Source organism: Macaca thibetana, chromosome 7, assembly GCF_024542745.1.
Source record: "Macaca thibetana thibetana isolate TM-01 chromosome 7, ASM2454274v1, whole genome shotgun sequence".
In the NCBI taxonomy this organism is placed as follows: domain Eukaryota; kingdom Metazoa; phylum Chordata; class Mammalia; order Primates; family Cercopithecidae; genus Macaca; species Macaca thibetana.
In genome coordinates, this window is record NC_065584.1 from 161155979 (window position 1) to 161175681 (window position 19703).

General features: G+C 44.1%; 1 protein-coding gene across 2 annotated transcripts in view; it reads right to left on the reverse strand.

The window, feature by feature from the left end:
- ETFA (electron transfer flavoprotein subunit alpha) overlaps window positions 1-12732 on the reverse strand; it is a 102372-nt gene extending 89640 nt beyond the window's left edge. Inside the window, exon 1 of one of the 2 annotated variants that reach the window (XM_050799896.1) lies at window positions 12588-12732. In XM_050799896.1, coding sequence (XP_050655853.1) covers window positions 12588-12626 — 39 coding nt within the window. In that variant the 5' untranslated portion in view covers window positions 12627-12732. The remainder of the gene's footprint in view (window positions 1-12587) is intronic. The other variant, XM_050799897.1, reaches the window with a different exon arrangement.
- Between the last annotated feature and the right edge of the window lie 6971 nt (window positions 12733-19703).

Here is a 19703-nt window from a genome sequence, read left to right on the forward strand (position 1 = left end):
GAAACTCCTGTCCTTGCCCTATCACAATGGAAGCCGCTGTGGATCCTTTCTCCTGGGTCTAATCCCTTCATCTGGGATCTAGATTCCACTCTCTTGCATCTACTCAGAGACTTTCTGTAATCTGCACTTCCCAGTCATGTCTCCAGCTTCTCCCTTTACCCTGGTTCCTTCTCATCAACACTTAAACATGATTGAGCCTCTCCCCATTCGCAACAATCCTGCTAAAAAGCCACAACCCCACATTCCACTCTAACTTCTCTAATTCCTCATTCTCGTTCACTCCTCAATTACTTGCATCTGGTTTCTGCCCTCACCCAAATTACCAACAAACCCTTTTCAGGCTTCACCTTACTTGTTATCTCAGCAATGTCTGAAGTTACTGACTACTCCCTTCTGCCTTCCACGGTTTAACTTCACCCCTATATAAGAATGGCTCAAATATTTTATATATATAAATCTCAAATGGGGTTCAAATCTCTTTCCTGACTGCTAGACTTATAATAAGGTTACATCCGTATATCTAAGTGCTTAACTTGCCTGTCTCATCAAACACTTTCCATCTCAGCAAATTTAAACCTTAACTCATGTTTTCCCTCTGTTCCTCCAGCCCCTATACTGCTACTTCTCCAGACTTCAAGCTGCCCAAACCGTGATCAGAGAATCATCTCTGGGTTTTCTCTCAACCTTACATCTAACCAACCACTCAAGTCATAACAATTCTTCCTTTTAAAGAGAGCTACTCATAAATCCATTCACTTCTCTCCATCGTCAATGCCAATATTCTGGTGCAGGCTATTATCCTTCTCCTCTATTATCCCACACAGTCTCCCACCCCAGCTTGTTTCTAACCTACAATTCTGCTTCCTACCAATCCATTTCTCCCAGTGATCTTTCCATGACACAAATCTAACATGTTATTCTCCCCCGCTTAAAACACTGCTGTTGCTTCCTGCCTCCCCTGGATATGGTAAACTAGACTCCTCAGGTTGGTTTACCATGTGTTTATTTTATGGCCTGATCTACCTCCCTAACTATATATCCCTCGCTCCATTTATGCCTTATTTTCAGATACTTGAACTTGCCCTGCTCTCTCAGACTTCCAGCCTTCCCACACATTGCTCCCTCTGCCTAGTGGACCTCTTTCCCTGTTACCCTACTAAATTCCAATTAATCATCCTTAGGTTTTCTGCTGGAAGGTCAATTCCTCCAAAAAGCATTAGTACAGTTACAGTGGTAAAGAGTACAGGCTCTGGAGCCAGCCACGTTGCCCAGGTTTGAATCCCACCTCCACCATAACTTCTCAGTACCTCAGTTCTCTGACTGTAAAATGGAGATGATGATAATATTAATATCTCATAGAATTGTTGTGAGGGTAAAATTAATAAATGTAAAGCTCTTGGAATGATGCCTGGAACATATTAAATCCTCAATAAATGTTAGCTACACATAAAAGCTTTCTTTGGACCATCTCAGACTAGTTAGCTTTGCTAGCACCAACATGGTACCCTGTAATTGCCTTTGTTACAGCACTTATCATACCTGATTATATTCACCTGATTGTCTTGTCGTCCCCCTTTGATACTGAGTACAGGAGTAATGTCTGATATTTCTTTTTTTTTTTCTTTTTGAGGCAGAGTCTGGCTCTGTCGCCCAGGCTGGAGTGCAGTGGCGCGATCTCGGCTCACTGCAAGCTCTGCCTCCCAGGTTCACGCCATTCTCCTGCCTCAGCCTCCCGAGAAGCTGGGATTACAAGTGCCCGCCACCATGCCCGGCTAATTTTTTTGTATTTTTAGTAGAGACGGGGTTTCACCATGTTAGCCAGGACGGTCTCGACCTCCTCACCTCGTGATCCACCAGCCTCGGCCTCCCAAAGTGCTGGGATTACAGGCGTTAGCCACCACGCCTGGCCACAACGTCTGATATTTCTTACCTCTATAACCCTAGACTCTAGTAACCAGCACAGAGCTGACTCCCAATAAGTGAACTGAACATTGTTTTTAAAGAACTCTTCATTGGCCAGGAGCAGTGGCTCACGCCTGTAATCCCAGAATTTGGGAGGCTCAAGGATTACCTGAGGTCAGGAGTTCCAGACCAGCCTGGCCAGCAGAGTGAAACCCCATTTCTCCTAAAAATACGAAAATTAGCTGGACGTGGTGGCACACACCATAGTCCCAGCTACTCAGGAGGCTCAGGCACAAGAATCATTTGAACCCTGGAGGCAGATGTTGCAGTGAGCTGAGATCGCACCACTGCACTCCAGCCTAGGCGACAGACACTCCATCTCAAACCAAATAAAAAAACAAAACAAAACAAAACAAAAAAACACCTCTTCATCAAAAGAATGAGAAGACAAGCCATAGACTGGAACAAAATATGTGCAAAAGACATATCTGATAAAAGACTTATCTAAAATATATAAAGAACCCTTAAAACTCAACATAAGAAATGAACAACCCTATTTAAACAACGGGAAAGGATCTGAACAGGTACCTCACCAAAGAAGATGGCCAAAAAGCATATGAAAAGGTGCTCAACATAAAGATGCTCACTAGGAAATTGCAAATTAAAATGAGATACCACTACACACTTATTAGAATGGTAAAAAAACAAAATACTGACAATACCAAATACTAGTAAGGATGTGGAACAACAGAAACTCTCATTCGTTGCTAGTAAAAATGCAAACTGGTACAGCCACTTTGGAAGACAGTTTGGCAGTTTCTTACAAAACTAAACATAATCTTACCATATAATCTAGCAACTGCACTCCTTTGTACATACCCAAAAGAGTTGAAAACTTAGGTCCACACAAAAACCAGATGTCTACAGCAGCTTTATTCATAACTGCCAAAACTTGGAAGCAACCAAAATGTCCTTCAGTAGGTGAACAAATATTCATACAATGGAATCTTATTCAGCAGTAAAAAGCAATGAAAAAGACATGGAGGAACCTTAAATGCATATTACTTAGTGAAAAAAAAAAAACAGTCTGAAAAGGCTACATGCTGTCTAATCCCAACTATATGACATTCTGCTAAAAGCAAAACTACAGAAACAGTAAAAAGATCAGCAGCTGCCAGGGATTAGGAGAACAAAGCATAGAGTTCTTTTGTTTTTGTTTTTGTTTTTTTCTGGGGGGAGCAGGAGTGGGGGCAGTGAAACTGTTCTGTATGATATAATAATGGTAGATACCTGTCATTATACATTTGTCCAAACCCATAGAAAGTACAACACAAAGAGTGAATCCTAATGTAAACTCTGGACTCTGGGAAATGCTGATGTCAATGTAAATTCATTAATTGTAACAAATGGACAACTCTGGTGCTGTATATTGACAGTGGAGGAGGTTGTGGGTGTGTGGACCAGGAGGACTCTCTGTACTTTCCACTGGATTTTGCTGGGAAACTAAAACTGCTCTAAAAAACAGTCTATTTTCAAAAAATGTTATTTTTAGAGACAGTGTCTTGCTATGTTGCCCAGGCTGGCCTCCAACTCCTGGGCTCAAGGGATCCTCCTGCCTCAGCCTCCTGAGTAGCTAGGACTACAAATGTGTACTACAACACAGGCTAAACTCTATCTAAAAAAAAAAAAAAAAAAAAAAAAAACTTCTGCCAGGTGTGGTGGTTCATGACTGTAATCCCAGCACTTTGGGAGGCCGAGACAAGTGGATCACCTGAGGTCAGGAGTTCGAGATCAGTGTGGCCAACATGGTGAAACCCCGTCGTCTCTACTAAAAATACTAAAATTAGCTGGGCGTGGTGGCGGGCACCTGTAATCCCAGCTCCTCAGGAGGCTGAGGCAGGAGAATCGCTTGAACCCGGGAGGCGGAGGTTGCAGTGAGCCGAGATTGCACCCTTGCACTCCAGGCTGGATAACAAAGCAAGACTCCATCTCAGGAAAAAAAAAAAAAAAAGAATTTAAATATAAGACCTCAAACTATTAAAATCCAAGAAGAAAATGTAGGAAATGGCATTCTGGACATAGGCCCTGTCAAAGATTTCATGATGAACGCTCCAAAAGCAATTGCAACAAAAATAAAAATTTACAAGACAGACCTAATTAAACTAAAGAGCTTCTGCACAGCAAAATAAACTAAACTATCAACAAAGTAAACAGACAACCTACAGAATGGTAAAAAAAATTTGCGAACTATGCATCTGACAAACGTCTAATAACCAGAATCTATAAGGAACTTAAATCAACAGTAAAAAACAACCCTATTAAAAAATGGGCAATGGATATCAACAGACACTTCTCATATGTGGTCAACAAGCATATAAAAAATGCTCAACATAACTAATCATTAGAGAAATGCAAATAAAAACCACAATGAGACATCTCACACCAGTCAGAATAGCTATTACTTAAAACTCAAAAAACAACAGATGTTGGCAAGGTTGCAGAGAAAAGGGAACGCTTATACACTGCTGGTAAGAATGTAAGTTAGTTCAGCCACTGTGGAAAGCAATGTGGCGATTTCTTAAAGAACTTAGAACATTCGACCCAGCAATACTATAATTGGGTATATACCCAAACGAATATGAACCATTCCACCATAAAAATACATGCACACATATGTTCATGGCAGCACTATTCACAATAGCAAAGACATGGAATCAACCTAGATGCCCATGCAGGGGATGCACTGGGTAAAGAAAATGTGGTATATACACACCATGGAACTACACAGCCATTAAAAAGAATGAGATCATGTCCTTTAGAGCAACATGGACGGTGCTGGAGGTCATTATCCTAAGTGAATTAATGCAGGAACAGAAAAACCAAACATGGAATGTTCTCTCTTGTAAGTGGCAGCCAAACATCGAGTACATAGGAATACAAAGAAGGGAACAATAGATACCCAGGCCTATTTAAGGGTGGAGGGTGGGAGCAGGGTGAGAATAAAAAAAAAATACCTATTGGGTGCTATGTTCATTACCTGGGCGGCAAAATAATCTGTACACCAAACCCCCAAGACACACGATTTACTCATAATAAATCTGCATAGATACCCTGCAAACCTAAAATTGGCCCAGAAGTTTGAGACCAGCCTGGACAATATAGTAAGACCCTGTTTCTATGAAAGATAAAAATTAAAAAATTAGCCGGATGTGGTGGCGCATTCCTGTAGTCCCAGCTACTTGGAAGGCTGAGATGGAAGGATCATTTAAACCTAGAAGGTTGAGGCTGCAGTGAGTCAAGATCACGCCACTGCACCCCAGCCTAGGCGAGAGAATAAGACTCTATCTCAAAAAAAAAAAAAAAAAGTTGGGGTAAAAAAATACAGCAATGATAAATAATTTTAGACAAGACTAAAAAATGAAGTGATGTTTTTATCTAAAGAAAATCCTGGGCCAGGCATGGTGGCTCACGCCTGTAATTCCAGCACTATGAGAGGCCGAGGTGGGCAGATCACGAGGTCAGGAGATCGAGACCATCCTGGCTGACACGGTGAAACCCCGTCTCTACTAAAAAATACAAAAAACTAGCCGGGCGAGGTGGCGGGCGCCTGTGGTCCCAGCTACTCGTGAGGCTGAGGCAGGAGAATGGCATGAACCCGGGAGGCGGAGCTTGCAGTGAGCCAAGATCGCGCCACTGCACTCCAGCCTGGGCAACACAGTGAGACTCCATCTCAAAAAAAAAAAAAAAAAAAAAAAAAAAAAAAAGAAAAAAAAAAAAGGCACCTCAGTGTGCAAACGTAATTTCACAGATACCCTTTTAGTGTTTTCCAACCTTCTAACAATATAAAACCTCTCCCAAACACCCTCTATGTTCTGTAACAATGACCACACTTAAAATAATGTGTTTCTTCCTCAATCTGTTTGCATCACAAGGGCAGGGACTAGGTCTGTCTTGTTCTCCACTGTGAACTTGGTATCTACTTCTCTGGCACACAGCTGGCCCTCAATAAATAATAACTAAATGAAAACTTTTCTTAAAATTATCAAAAACTAAAAAGCAACTGTTTCCTCATTGATAATGTAATCATCTAAACATGTGTAAGGGTAACTAAACAGTATATAAACTGTTACATCACTAAAACAGACACCCCATCATGCTTTTAGAGAAGTTCTCTATACTGTTTAGACTTGGTTGCAAATAGTAATATACGAAGTTTTCTTTCTCATGCCAGCCACATACCCATATAAAGTTGACTGGCCTTTATGAGATAGTATACTTCTTGTGGGCAGGATTTAAAGAGATTATCACCCTCTCTGCACCCTTTCAAAGCCAAACTTCTTGAAAATAATTTCCACAGACACCAACTCTATTACCTCACCTTCCATTTTTTCAATTACTCACCCAAACTGGCTTTTACTTCCACAACACTGAATCTAATCTTTCCAAAATCACCAAAAACTTCCTTATGGCTAAGTCCAATGAACACAGTTTGGTCCTTCTCTTGTTCAACTCAATAGCTTTTTTTTTTTTTTTTTTTCCTTGTGGGGGTGGGTGTTAGAGAGTGGGTCTTGCTTGCCATGCTGCTCAGGCTGGTCTCCTGGACTCAAGTGATCCTCCTGCCTCAGCCACCTGAGTAGCTGTGACTACAGGCACATGACACTGTGCCCAGCGTCAGCCTCATTTTTGACATTGTTTTTGCTTTTCAGTTTTTTAGAGTTCTTCCTGTAACGTGAACTGTATATTCACATAAACTACCACAGATGCCAGAAGAAGAAAAAAAGCTGGAATCTAACTCTCTACCCTTACAAACCCACTCATAACCTAAAGTAGTAAGAATGATTTTAACCCATACCTCCGCCCCAACCATCTTTGGAAACTAGATGTAATGAGGGTATAGAGGGCAGGGGAGGGTTTTCTGCTTTTTTTTTTTTTTTTTTTTTGAGACAGTCTTGCTCTGTCGCCCAGGATGGAGTGCAGTGGCGCAATCTCAGCTCACTCCAACCTCCACCTCCCGGGTTCAAGCGATTCTCCTGCCTCAGCCTCCTAAGTAGCTGGGATTACAGGCATGCACCACCACGCCCAGCTATTTTTTGTATTTTTAGTAGAGATGGGGTTTTACCGTGTTGGTCAGGCTAGTTTCGAAATCCTGACCTCGTGATCCGCCCACCTCGGCCTCCCAAAGTGCTGGGATTACAGCCATGAGCCACCACTCCCAGCCAGTTTTTTTGCTTCTTAATTAAAAAAAGAAAAACAGGCCGGGCGCGGTGGCTCAAGCCTGTAATCCCAGCACTTTGGGAGGCCGAGACGGGCGGATCACGAGGTCAGGAGATCGAGACCATCCTGGCGAACACGGTGAAACCCCGTCTCTACTAAAAAATACAAAAAACTAGCCGGGCGAGGCGGCGGGCGCCTGTAGTCCCAGCTACTCGGGAGGCTGAGGCAGGAGAATGGCGTAAACCCGGGGGGCGGAGCTTGCAATGAGCTGAGATCCGGCCACTGCACTCCAGCCCGGGCGACAGAGCCAGACTCCGTCTCAAAAAAAAAAAAAAAAGAAAAAAGAAAAACAGCAAGAATAAGCTATAAAATCTTTCTAAGTCATACCCAAAAGGATAAATAATGTATAAAGTCACCTAGCCCGATTTTATCATACATTTTGTAATTTTAAAAATGTATATTGTATTTCTGTACTTTAAATACTTCCTTTAATCTTTTTAGTAATAAAATATAGCAGTTTTTAATCATAACCATAAATGTTATATAACATTGACTGTAATACTGAAAACACAGTCAATTTACTTCACTTTAAGAACAGACAGGCTGGGCGCGGTGGCTCACGCCTGTAATCCCAGCATTTCGGGAGGCCAAGGCAACTGGATCATGAGATCAGGAGATGGAGACCATCCTGGCTAACACAGTGAAACCCCATCTCTACTAAAAATACAAAAAATTAGCCAGGCGTGGTGGCGGGCACCTGTAGTCCCAGCTACTTGGGAGGCTGAGGCAGGAGAATTGCATGAACCTGAGAGGCGGAGCTGGCAGTGACCTGAGATCGCACCACAGCACTCCAGCCTGGGCAACAGAAAGAGACTCCGTTTCAAAAAACAAAACAAAAAAGAACAGACAAGACTCTTAGTAGACACATTGGCAGGCATCATAATTTTACTGAATTCACCTTATGCAATAAATTTTCTTTTAGAATCACACCAAAATTGGCTCTCTTTCTTCTTTCAGTAGAAATTAAAATTTCCATACAAATTACAGACTTCAATCTTATTCATCAATACTAGACAGAAAAGTGTCATGTTGCTTCACACCAATTTCTTAGCTTTTCAATCCTGATATTCCTTCCCACTTGACAATAAACACAGTAACAAGGGTACTCAAATGACCTTGAAACTGTTGTTTCACTCACCACATAAATTTTTTTGCATCTTCTTATTCTTCAATAAATCAATTTCAAGAGCAAATTAATAAAATAGTAACAATAATTAGGATTAATATCCCTGCAAGAATATTAACTAATTGCAAATGCCTACCTATTTTCCTCTCGGTGTGTTCTCTAGCTCTTTATTATAGATACAAAAACTATCTTTGTTAACAGATGACTTTAAGGACCACTGCCACACACACAAGGATGAAAGACTTTACTCAATGGCACAAATCAGTCAGAACTAAAAATGGAACTTAGATACCAAATGCAAGTCATTGAACTTATATTCTAATAGTTTAACAAAGTGATTTTTAAAACTACATAAAATTTACCAACCTTTTTTTCTTTTTTTTTTTGAGACAGCGCCTCACTCTGTTGCGCAGGCTGGAGGGCAGTGGTGCTATCTGGGCTCAATGCAGCCTCAAACGTCCAGGTTCAAGCAATTCTCGTGCCTCAGCCTTCCAAGCAGCTGGGACTACAGGTGTGCGCCATGGCGCCTGGCTAATTTTTTTTTTTTTTTTTTTTTTTTTTTTTTGCTAGAGATGGGGTTTCGCCATGTTGCCCAGGCTGGTCTCGAATTCCTGAGCTCAGGTGATCCATCCGCCTCAGCCTCCCAAAGAGCTGGGATTACAGGTGTCAGCCATCACGGCTGGCCCCATCTTAACCATTTCTAAGTGTATAGTTTAGTAGTGTTAACTATATTCACATTGTTAACAGTTTATGGTAACCTTTAACTATAATTCCTAACTTTATTTTTTTTAATATGGTTTTGGAAATGTATCCTCTTCCTAAATGTATTAATGGTTAGCTACAGAACAATTTTTTTTTTTATTTCAAGAGTAGGGATTTAAGATAAGCTATTTTGACTTTGTGATATCATAAACATATATATGTAAACAAACAAGAGTCAGATTGAATGTGCCCCACTATACAAATGAGACAACGTGAGCATAAGGTAGAAATGTATTATCCTAAATAAGGATCTATGTATCCATAAATCCATAAATATGCAAGAAGATAATGTTCTTCCTTATAGTAGAATAGCTAAAAAATGTAGAAGGTATCATGGAAATAGAAAATCACCATTTTGCATCACAGTAATCATTTCTCAGGTAAAAATCATCAACAGATGCTAAGACTGGGTAAAAGTCTGATGAGAAATAGAAGAGTCACATAGTCTCAATGTATCTCCTCATAAATTAGTTAAAAATTACAAAAGGAGGAGTATTAACTTGACAGTGCAGAAACCTGGCAAACAACACATTGGCTAAGTAACTAAAGTTAGCATTACCACTAATGGGATAAACCAACATTAAGTACCTCCTAATATGATGCACGGGGAACACAATACCACTTTTGTGATATTCTCACCAAGAATACATAACCTGAATCCAATCATGAGGAAACACCAGATAAACCCAAATTGAGTGACAGTCTGGAAAATAGAAGGCCTGTACTCTTCAAATACACCAATGTTATCAAACCCAAAGGAAGGCTGAAGAACCTTTCTAACAGAGTAAGAGAGACATGATAACCACTTGACATCTAGAGTATCTTAGACCAGAATAAGGAAAACTGCTACAAACTGTACTAATGGGACAACTGGCAAAATTGAACATCCAGAGATTAGAAAACAGTATTTTATGGTGAAACTTCCAGATATTGCCAATTACAGTGTAGTTAGAAAGTGAACCTCTTTGTTCTTTTAAAATATCACTGAATTATTTAGGAGTAAAGGGTACATTTGCAACATACTTTCAAATAGTTCAGACAGATAGTATTATGTATGTATGCAGAAAGATAAAGCACATGTGTCAAACTGCTAACAGGATGGGAAAACCAGGGGAAGGGTTTTGAGATTTCTCTGTACTATTCTTGCAACTCTTCTATAAGTGCAAATATTTCAAAATTTAAAAAGTTAAATACAGCATGGAATACTATGCAGCCATCAAAAAGGATGAGTTTGCGTCCTTTGTAGGGACATGGATGCAGCTGGAAACCATCATTCTTAGCAAACTATCACAAGAACAGAAAACCAAACACCGCATGTTCTCACTCATAGGTGGGAACTGAACAATGAGATCACTTGGACTCAGGAAGGGGAACATCACACACCGGGGCCTATCGTGGGGAGGGGGGAGGGGGGAGGGATTGCATTGGGAGTTATACCTGATGTAAACGATGAGTTGATGGGTGCAGCACACCAACATGGCACAAGTATACATATGTAACAAACCTGCACGTTATGCACATGTACCCTACAACTTAAAGTATAATAATAATAAATAAATTAAAAAAAAAAAAGTTAAATACAGGTATATGTCCCTATTAATTTATGGGTTCACTTTAGAAGTGTTGCTACCATTTCTTTTATGCTAGAAATTCAAATCTCTCCAACATTCTTAATGACTTTAAAACAGCTATTCTACTTAGCTTGACTTCAAATTTTAAAAATAAGTCAAGGTCAAAGTCTTTGGCAAACCACAATGAGTATCTGGAAGTAATGTCTAAAACATTAGCCAATGATGGGGATAATAAGAATTACTTAATCATTCTATTTTTTTCTGTTAGCTCTACAAAGTTACTGAGTCCTAAATTCCATCCCCCACCACAATTATAATTTCACTTAGGCCAGACTTGTAATCTGTCCACAAAACTGTTTTCCAACTGCTGCATAGACCAGCATTCTTCTGGCTCGGGTTCCCAGAATTTCCCCAAATTCATGACTTTCACTTGTTTATGTCCAGATCCCCTAATGGGAGAAAATACGTCCTGAGGGGAAGACAGGACACTAACCTGAAAGACATGGGTTTGAACTCTTTAGGGGAAGGCAGGGTCAGACTTTTTATCAAACAAGGAATACGCACAAGAAAAAAGATGTCTACAGCCAGGCGCGGTAGCTCAGGCCTGTCATTCCAGGACTTTCGGAGGCCGAGGCAAGTGGATCACTTAAGGCCAAGAGTTCAAGACCAGCCTGGGCAATACGGCGAAACCCCGTCTCTACAAAAAAAAAAAAAATTAGCCAGGAGTGATGATGCACACCTGCGGTCCCAGCTTCTCAGGAAGCTGAGGTGGGAGAATCGCTTGAACCCGGGAGGCGAAGGTTGCAGTGAGCCCATATCGTGCCACTGCACTCCACTCTAGCATGGGCAACAGAGTCAGACCTTGTCTCTTAAATAAATTAAAAAAAAAGTCTAATGTCTACAGACATCTAGAAAGAGCTCCAGCTATGCCTCAGAGAGAAAAATCCCAGGAGTGGATGGGAAAATATTCATGCACAGAAAAAAAAAAAAAAAAGGAGAAAAGGTACAAACCATCAGGTAAGTTTCTGACCCAGGTTTACCAATCTTGTTTCTCATTTCACCTAAATGTAAACTTGGAAAACTACAGAATCCACAATATAAATTATTGTTACTCGACTGGTGCCTGGTCAGTCTCCAAATAGTACTCTCCCACATCATGAGAACAAAAATGTTTCCTATCAGTCCTTCTCACAACAGAAGAGAAAAACGTGGTTTGTCACTAATGAAACACTGAAAATGTACCACTGTCACCAGTTAAGCTATTTAACCTACAATCTGCTGGTTAAAAGCAGGTCAGCCTGCAGCATATAAAAAGACGTCTGCCTTTCAAAACTGGCTAAAGCTGTCAAATCGGATCACAGGTTTTACAAATACAATCGCCTCAACTCAGCCCTGCTCCATAAACCAGAAAGCAGAGCCAGCTTCCATAACTGGCCACGCCGCCTCCCACCCCCCCGCCCCACCCCCGCCCTTGACAGTGAGTGGGTCGGAGCGGCCACAATGCGCCCAAAGTGTTTAATTCTTCCAGAAATGCCGGCCTCCGGGAGGAATGCAGGTTTGAAACTGTCCCCAACAGGGCATTCCCCGGCGACATTTTGCTCCCTCGGGTGTGGAGCAAGTGTGGAGGGCCTGGCGGCCCGAAAGTGTCCAGAGTGACCGACAAATGTGGGAAGCGTCAGGGCAGAGAGTGGGCTAGAAGGGGCAGCAGACGCTCAAATTCACACCATTCGGAGTCACCCTGACCCCCAACCTCTGACTTCTGCCCCGAACTGGCGGCCCCGAAGGAGTCCAGGGCAGGCCCCAGAACTTTGGACCCAAGTCCCAGGCGGGGACCGGCCTGTGGGCGCGTAGGCTGGTCGGGTCTGAGGGAGCGGTGAGGTTTGCAAGACCCTATAGGGACGGCGGGTTGACGGGGGACCGTCCCTGGGTTCGCCTTCCCAGTCCGGACTCACCGCCCGTCGGAGCTGCCCCGGAGCCGCAGCTCGGAACATGTTCTCTGCTTCCGCCGCAACCTCGGCCTCACAGCAACCCCGTGCCCGGCCAACTGGCGTCGCCTCAGCCAGTCACCTAATGCTCGCGAGACGCGCGAACGAGATCAGACGCCCTAGGCTGGGAGCGCGAGCCCGCGGTTCCCGCCTGCCCATTGGGCGGCTGCGCAGCCAATAGACGGCGGGAAGTTAGGGGCTAGACTGGGAAGTGGGGCAAAGGTGAGGCTATTCCCAGGGGACCTTCGAGTAATCCCGGGCCGCGGAGCTGCAGAGACAAAGCTGGCCACCCGCTGATGACCGAGCTCAGACTGTACTGTCTCACTGCCCCGCAATGGGCAGCATTACTAGAGTGAACTGAAAAACTGAGCTGATCTCGGGGTAAGGTATGAGTGGAGCCTTGCTAACTCCAATTAGATACCTTTCCCATATGCCCCTATTTCCCCCTGTATTTCCCCATGGTAGCAATTGTCACATGGGTTGTAATGACCTAAGTACTTGTCTGTGTCACCCATCTGACTAAAGATCTGTAAGGGCAGAAAGTATGCCCTACTTTTAAATTTTCTGTCTACCTGCGACACCTAGCACAATTCCTGGCCCTCACTAGGCATTCAATCAGTATGTGTTGAATGAATCAGCAAATGAATAAATGACTGCTAATGAGTCTGGACTTTATCACGAAATTTTTAAGAAAGGAAGTGGTATGTTCAGAAATTGTCTTAATTCCCATTTCAGCAACAACCTACCTTTCCAATGTTATCTAGTCTATCAACAAATCCCGTTAACTCTACCTTCAAAAGATAACCAGAATCCAGCAATATCCTCCAACACCCCTTTGCTCCTCCGCCAGTACCACCTTCACTCAGGACCCTGTCATCTCTTGCCTGGATCATTGCAAAGCCTCCTAGCTGGTCTTTATGTTTCTACCCATGTTTCCAGAAGCCTCTTCTCCAAACTGATGGACTGATCATGACCTCTGCTCAAAGCCCTAGGGTGGCTCCCTCTCCTCCCACTGCCCTCTTCTCTGACTGTGCCCCAGACACACGGGCCTTCTTGAGCACACAAGCCTGCTCCTCTCAGAGCTTTGCACTCTGGCTGTTCCCTCTGCCTGAAATGCCCTTCTCTTGTTACCCACATGGCTTACTTCCTCACTTCATTCAGGTCTCTGCTCAAAAAACACATTTGCAGAAAGGCCGACCTTGGCCTCTCTACCTAAAATGGCACCCATGCCACTCCCAGATGCCCTATCACGGTGTTTGATTTTTCTTCTTGGCATTTATCACCGCCTAACAGGATGCACGTGTTTGTTTGTTTATTGCAGATCTCCCCGCATTGGAGTGTAAATTCCCTGGAGCAAGAGCTTTGTCTGAACCAACAATCTCTCTAAGGGCCCAGTGCTTTAGCTCTTCCCTCTGTCTGAAATTCCCTTCCCCATCTGACAGGCCTCTTTAAAACCCAGATCAAGTGACAATTCTTTTGTTTTGTTTTGTTTAAGACAAAGTCTCTGTTTCCCAGGCTGGAGTGCAGTGGTGCCATCACAGCTCACTGCAGTCTCGAACTCCTGGGATCAAGCAATCTTCCTGCCTCAGCCTCCCAAGTAGCTGGGACTACAGTCATGTGCCACCATGCACAGCTATTTTTTTTTTTTTGTAGGGGTGGGGTCTCACTCTGTTACCCGGGCTGGTCTCGAACTTCTGGCCTCAAGTGATCCTCCCACCTTGGCCTCTCAAAGTACTGGGATTACAGACATGAGCCACCATGCCTGGCTCAAGTGACATTTCTTTTGTAAGCTCTTTCTCAATTTTCCAGGATGAATTAATCCTTTCCTCTTCTTCACTCTTCTAGCTCTATGAACAAGGAGGTGAGGACCCATCTTAAACTTAAGTCGCACCCACTGTGAACATGTCTGAACTCATGTTACAGACAGAGCTGTGGACCCCTGCCCCCCAGTCAATCTGCCTGTGGGAGGGGCAATTTAGTATTCCATGTCTCACTGTATTTGCCTCCTAACCCAGTCCCGCACTGGACTAGAATCTGAGACCTATGGGAGTGGAAGGAAGAGGGAAGGGTACTTTTGGTTCCTACCAAAAGGATATTTTACTAAAAACCATGTAAAAGACTGGGCTACAAACTAACCTCCTTCCCTGCCTCCCCACCCATGACAAAGCAAAACACAAGGGGAGAGCGGCTGCCCCGCCCCGCCCCCACTGGGCAGATTCAGCAGCTCCCAGGCTTGGGCAAATCAATAGCAGCTGTGCATGGCAGAGGCTTGTTGCCCCTGGGAGTTCCTGGTAGAACAGGTCAGAGCTGAGGGAGAGGCTGAAAATGGGCAAAGTCTGTGACACCTTGTTCTGATCACACATGACTTGTTCTGATCACACATGAAATGCCCCCTGAGTCTTTGGGATGAAGGGATATCAGAGTTCTACAATCACAACCACATCATGTACCAGAGAAATGTGTGTGCTAAGACATTTCTATTAGAGGATTTTCCCTAGAGGTATACAACTTTCCTACTCCGTTATGAGCTGCTTTGGTGGCAGGACCTATGGTTTCCTTTTATTTACTTATTTTTATTTTATTTATTTTTGAGACGGATTCTCGCTCTGTCGCCCAGGCTGGAGTGCAGTGGCGCGATCTCAGCTCACTGCAACCTCCACGTCCTGGGTTCAATCGATTCTCCTGCCTTAGCTTCCCGAGTAGCTGGAATTATGGGTGCCCACCACCATGCCCAGCTAATTTTTGTATTTTTAGTAGAGACAGCGTTTCACCATATTGGTCAGATTGGTCTCGAAACCCTGACCTCAGGTGATCTGCCTGTCGCGGCCTCCCAAAGTGCTGGAATTACAGGCGTGAGCCACTGTGCCCAGCCTATTTTTCTGGTTCTCATTTTTAGACGTTCAGCGAACATTTATAGAAATATGTGTCCAATGGGCTAGGTGCAATGACTTACACCTGTATCCTAGCACTTTGGGAGGCCTAGGTGGGCGGATCACTTGAGGTCAGGGGTTCAAGACCAGCCTGGCCAACATGGCGAGACCCCCCCTCCGGTACTACTAAAAATACAAAAATTAACCAAGTGTGGTAGTGTGTTCCTGTAATACTACCTACTCGAGCGGCTGAGGCATGAGAATCACTTGAACCTGGGAGACAGCGATTGCAGTGAGCCAAGATTACACCACTGCACTCCAGCCTGGATGACAGAGCAAGACTCCATCTCAAAAAAAAGAAAAAAGAAAAAAAGAAAGTAAATATTTGTCCAAAGAAGAAAGGGCAGAAAAGAGAGGGTGGAGGAAGGATTCAAGGACTGCCACAGCCAACCCTTGAAGATGATTCCAGCATATTTGGAGCAACACCTCTTTCTCTTCCACAGGTCAATTTCAGGAGCGACTCCTCCAGGATTCCTGCTGGAAACTTGGAAGAGAAAGGTCCCTGGGACAAACTATAGCCCCAGCTGCTGCAGGTCTCTGGGGGTCACAACTGGTATTCATCATCTCCTTCCTCAGTATCCATTCTAAATCTCCCCCTCGTGCAGCTAGCACCTCCCCTGGTCTGAGTGGCTAATGCCTGCCTCATGAACTGAGAATCTCAACCCCTGACCAGCATGCCCTTTCCAAGCCTGTTTATTGTCATAATTGGGCAATGGAGGACTCAGAGGCACCCAAGTGGATTACTCTTAGCCAAGACGACTCCCCTTCTGGTCTTCTGGTACAAGGTGCCCAGGTGGCAACTGTAGCTTGTAGCTCAATGGGACTCTTGCTGTATCCTCTGGTGAAAGATTCTCCCATTGGGGACAAAGACCTCTAACCTTGCAGGTCCCAGCACTATATAAAGGTTTTTGGTTCAAGGAGCATCCTTGAAGATGAGCCCACCCTTATCAAGTGCTACCTCCAAGCTACTGCTTCCAGTGGGCCTTCAGCAGCCATTCCGATATCCTGTCAAGCTGGCAGGGTCTGGATGATCCAGCCTGTGAATTGCTTAGGGAATCCTCTGATCACGGACTCATTTCTGCACCTCCATTGCAGTAAATTGGGTCCCTGGCCTGATGGGATGTTATGTGGGATCCTGTGACAGTGAATCAGATACTCAATAAGCCCTCAAATAGTGGTGCTGACTAAGGTCCTGAGGACAGGAAAGGTGAATAGTACCCAGAATATGTGTGTTTTCTTGACATGGTGAATCTCGACTTTTTTCAGAGGAAAGGGGTTCCATGTGGTTAGGATGAATCTTGCCTTTTCCCAGATAGAAGGGGTTCCATGTGGTCAACTTGCACCATGGAGCCAGCTAGTCTCCTGGAGGAATGGTGTCATATTGGGGGCTCATTCAGCAGCAGCAGTAGCTCAATCAGCCTTTGTAAGTGGGAGCCCATGCTATTAGGCTGCTACTGCCTCTGTCTCTGCCACTGTAGTCATTTCATGCATGTGCCCTTAGTACCAGCACTGGGTGGCTGATGACAGAGGCCAGCTAAGGTCAACTGGCCCAGATATTTTTGTCTTCTTAGTTACATGGTGGCTTTTCAGTGGTGGGTGGTTTCTGGTGGGTGTTACCATATAATACAAAGATCTTCATACTTGGTGCCCACTCCAGACATCTATCCTCATGCCCCTACCCCAACCTCCCTGTTCCCCATCTTCCATTGCAACCTTTCTTCTTCCAGGGCCCTGGCTAGCCAGGTAGGCCATTCCTCACTGCCACTGAGTACATAGATATTCTATGCTTGAGATGCCTCTCTGTGCAGGAAGAATGGATGGCCAAGTGCACCTCCTGAAGCTCTGCCCATGGGGATTTTCCTCCACTGTTGTCTTTCTTTTTTTTTTTTTTTTTTTTTTTGAGACGGAGTCTCGCTTTGTGGTCCAGGCTGGAGTGCAGTGGCCGGATCTCAGCTCACTGCAAGCTCCGCCTCCTGGGTTTACGCCATTCTCCTGCCTCAGCCTCCCGAGTAGCTGGGACTACAGGCACCCGCCACCTCGCCCGGCTAGTTTTTTGTATTTTTTAGTAGAGACGGGGTTTCACCGTGTTCGCCAGGATGGTCTCGATCTCCTGACCTCGTGATCCGCCCGTCTCGGCCTCCCAAAGTGCTGGGATTACAGGCTTGAGCCACCGCGCCCGGCCCACTGTTGTCTTTCAAGGCTGTCCCTAAGTGGGGCTATAATGCAACTGCCATCTATTTTCAGCTTGAACTCACATACTTAGCAGACCCTCCATCGACCAAGTACAGGATTTTTCCTCCTCTTGTCAGCTGGTCATAAAGGATCCTGCATACAACCAGAAGGGTGCACCAGGGGAGGGGTGCCAATGTAGTAGTGGTGTTCATGGGGGTCTAGGCTGCCAGCTCATGGAACTTGCTTGTACCTTCTGTTCTTACTTGTGTTAAGTCCCAGATGTACCAGTTCCACCCTAGGATGCATTGTTACTGACTGCCTGGTGTTGTGACTCGGTGGGTTTGACAGAACCCAGCTCATGATGAGTAATTCCTGGCATATGGTCACTTGGTGTCTGTGATCAGGCCAGTAGCACACCAGGAGTTTTTCTCAAAAGGCACATAAGTCTCCACTGCAGATGGTGTGGCCTTGCTCCAATACTGCAGTGGCCTGTGTTGTCATTCTCCCAGTAGAGCTTGTCATCCTCCCAGTAGAGCTTGTCATCAACTCCACACAGCGTCTTTTCCTACCACTAACACTAACACCATCTATGGAAGCACAAATGACCAAGTAGCAGACTGCCTGGACCTTGCTGTATAACCTTTTTATGCTCTGAGCTCCAGTTAATGCTGGGAGCCTTTTATGTCACCTGCATTGATGGCATGGGTTGGAGCAGTATTTCCAGATGTGGAATATACTGTGTCCAGAACCCAAAGAGGCCTATCAGGCCTTAACGCTTCTTTCTACATGGTGGGAGGTGCAAGATGCAATAATTTATCTGTTTCTTTGGATGATATATCCTGGCATGCCCTAACTCTGGACCCCTAAACATCTTATGTGGGAGGCCCCTGAATCTTTGCAGTTTTTAATCTCCTACCCTGTAGAATACATGTGTCATCCAAGGCCTCTAATGTGCTATCCACTTTTTTCCACCCAGCTGAATCAATATAATGTCATTGATGTAAAAGATCAATGCGATATTCTACAGTATGTCCAGATGGTCCAGACCTCTTCAGGCTATATTGTGATTGATAGATGCTGAAAGTTAACATAGCCCTGGGGCAAAACTGTGAATGTAGACTGTTGTTTGTTCCATGTGAATGCATACTGTTTCTGATTCACTTTTCTCCTAGGGCTAGAAAAGAACCAATTCACCAAATCAACGTCCACATAAAATGTACCCGGGGCTGTGTTAATCTGCTCTAGCAAAGATACCAAAACTGGTGTGGTGGCAGCAACAGGGCTACTACTTCTGTGAGTTTGTGATAGTCTGCTGTCATCTTCCAGGTTCTGTCTGTTCCTGGAGGGACAATACTAGTGAGATAAAGAGAAAAATGATCCTTGAAGGTTAGAACCTTGAAGTTTGCCTCATTGTGTGCTGTCAAGAAGGTCCTCTAGCTTTTATACATGGTTCTCAATTGCCTGTTAATCATTCCTACTCCTTTATAATTTTTTGTCAAGGGCATGAAGCTTAGCAATTGCCACCCGATGTCATTGTCTTTATTAGTTCCCCCATATTACCTTCCACAAGCATCCCATCCCAATTTGCCACTAGTGCAAGTCTTAACAATCAGATACCAGCTTATGCCAAAGGCTTGTTCCAGCTACCAGCAGGGTTGAGGTCCTCAGTGCCAGTCTGGGAAAGAGTAATACAGCTCCAAACCCCCATCTTACAACCTGTTTTCTCAACCACTCCCACACTCCTGCTTTCTCTTGGATGCAGGATCGAAACAAGTTCAGAATACATTATGATAGTTAGGGGTGCCCTTAGGAGCCACACTTGTGTGAGGGATGAGATAGCAGAACTGGGCAGAAGCAGTAGCTGGGCTGATATGCAGGCCTGAACAATAATCCAGTGGAATGTGAATTATTCTGTTTTTAATTGTGTTTTTTAATGCAATAACAGTATAGCTGTGCTAAAAGAATATGGTATTTTCCCAGC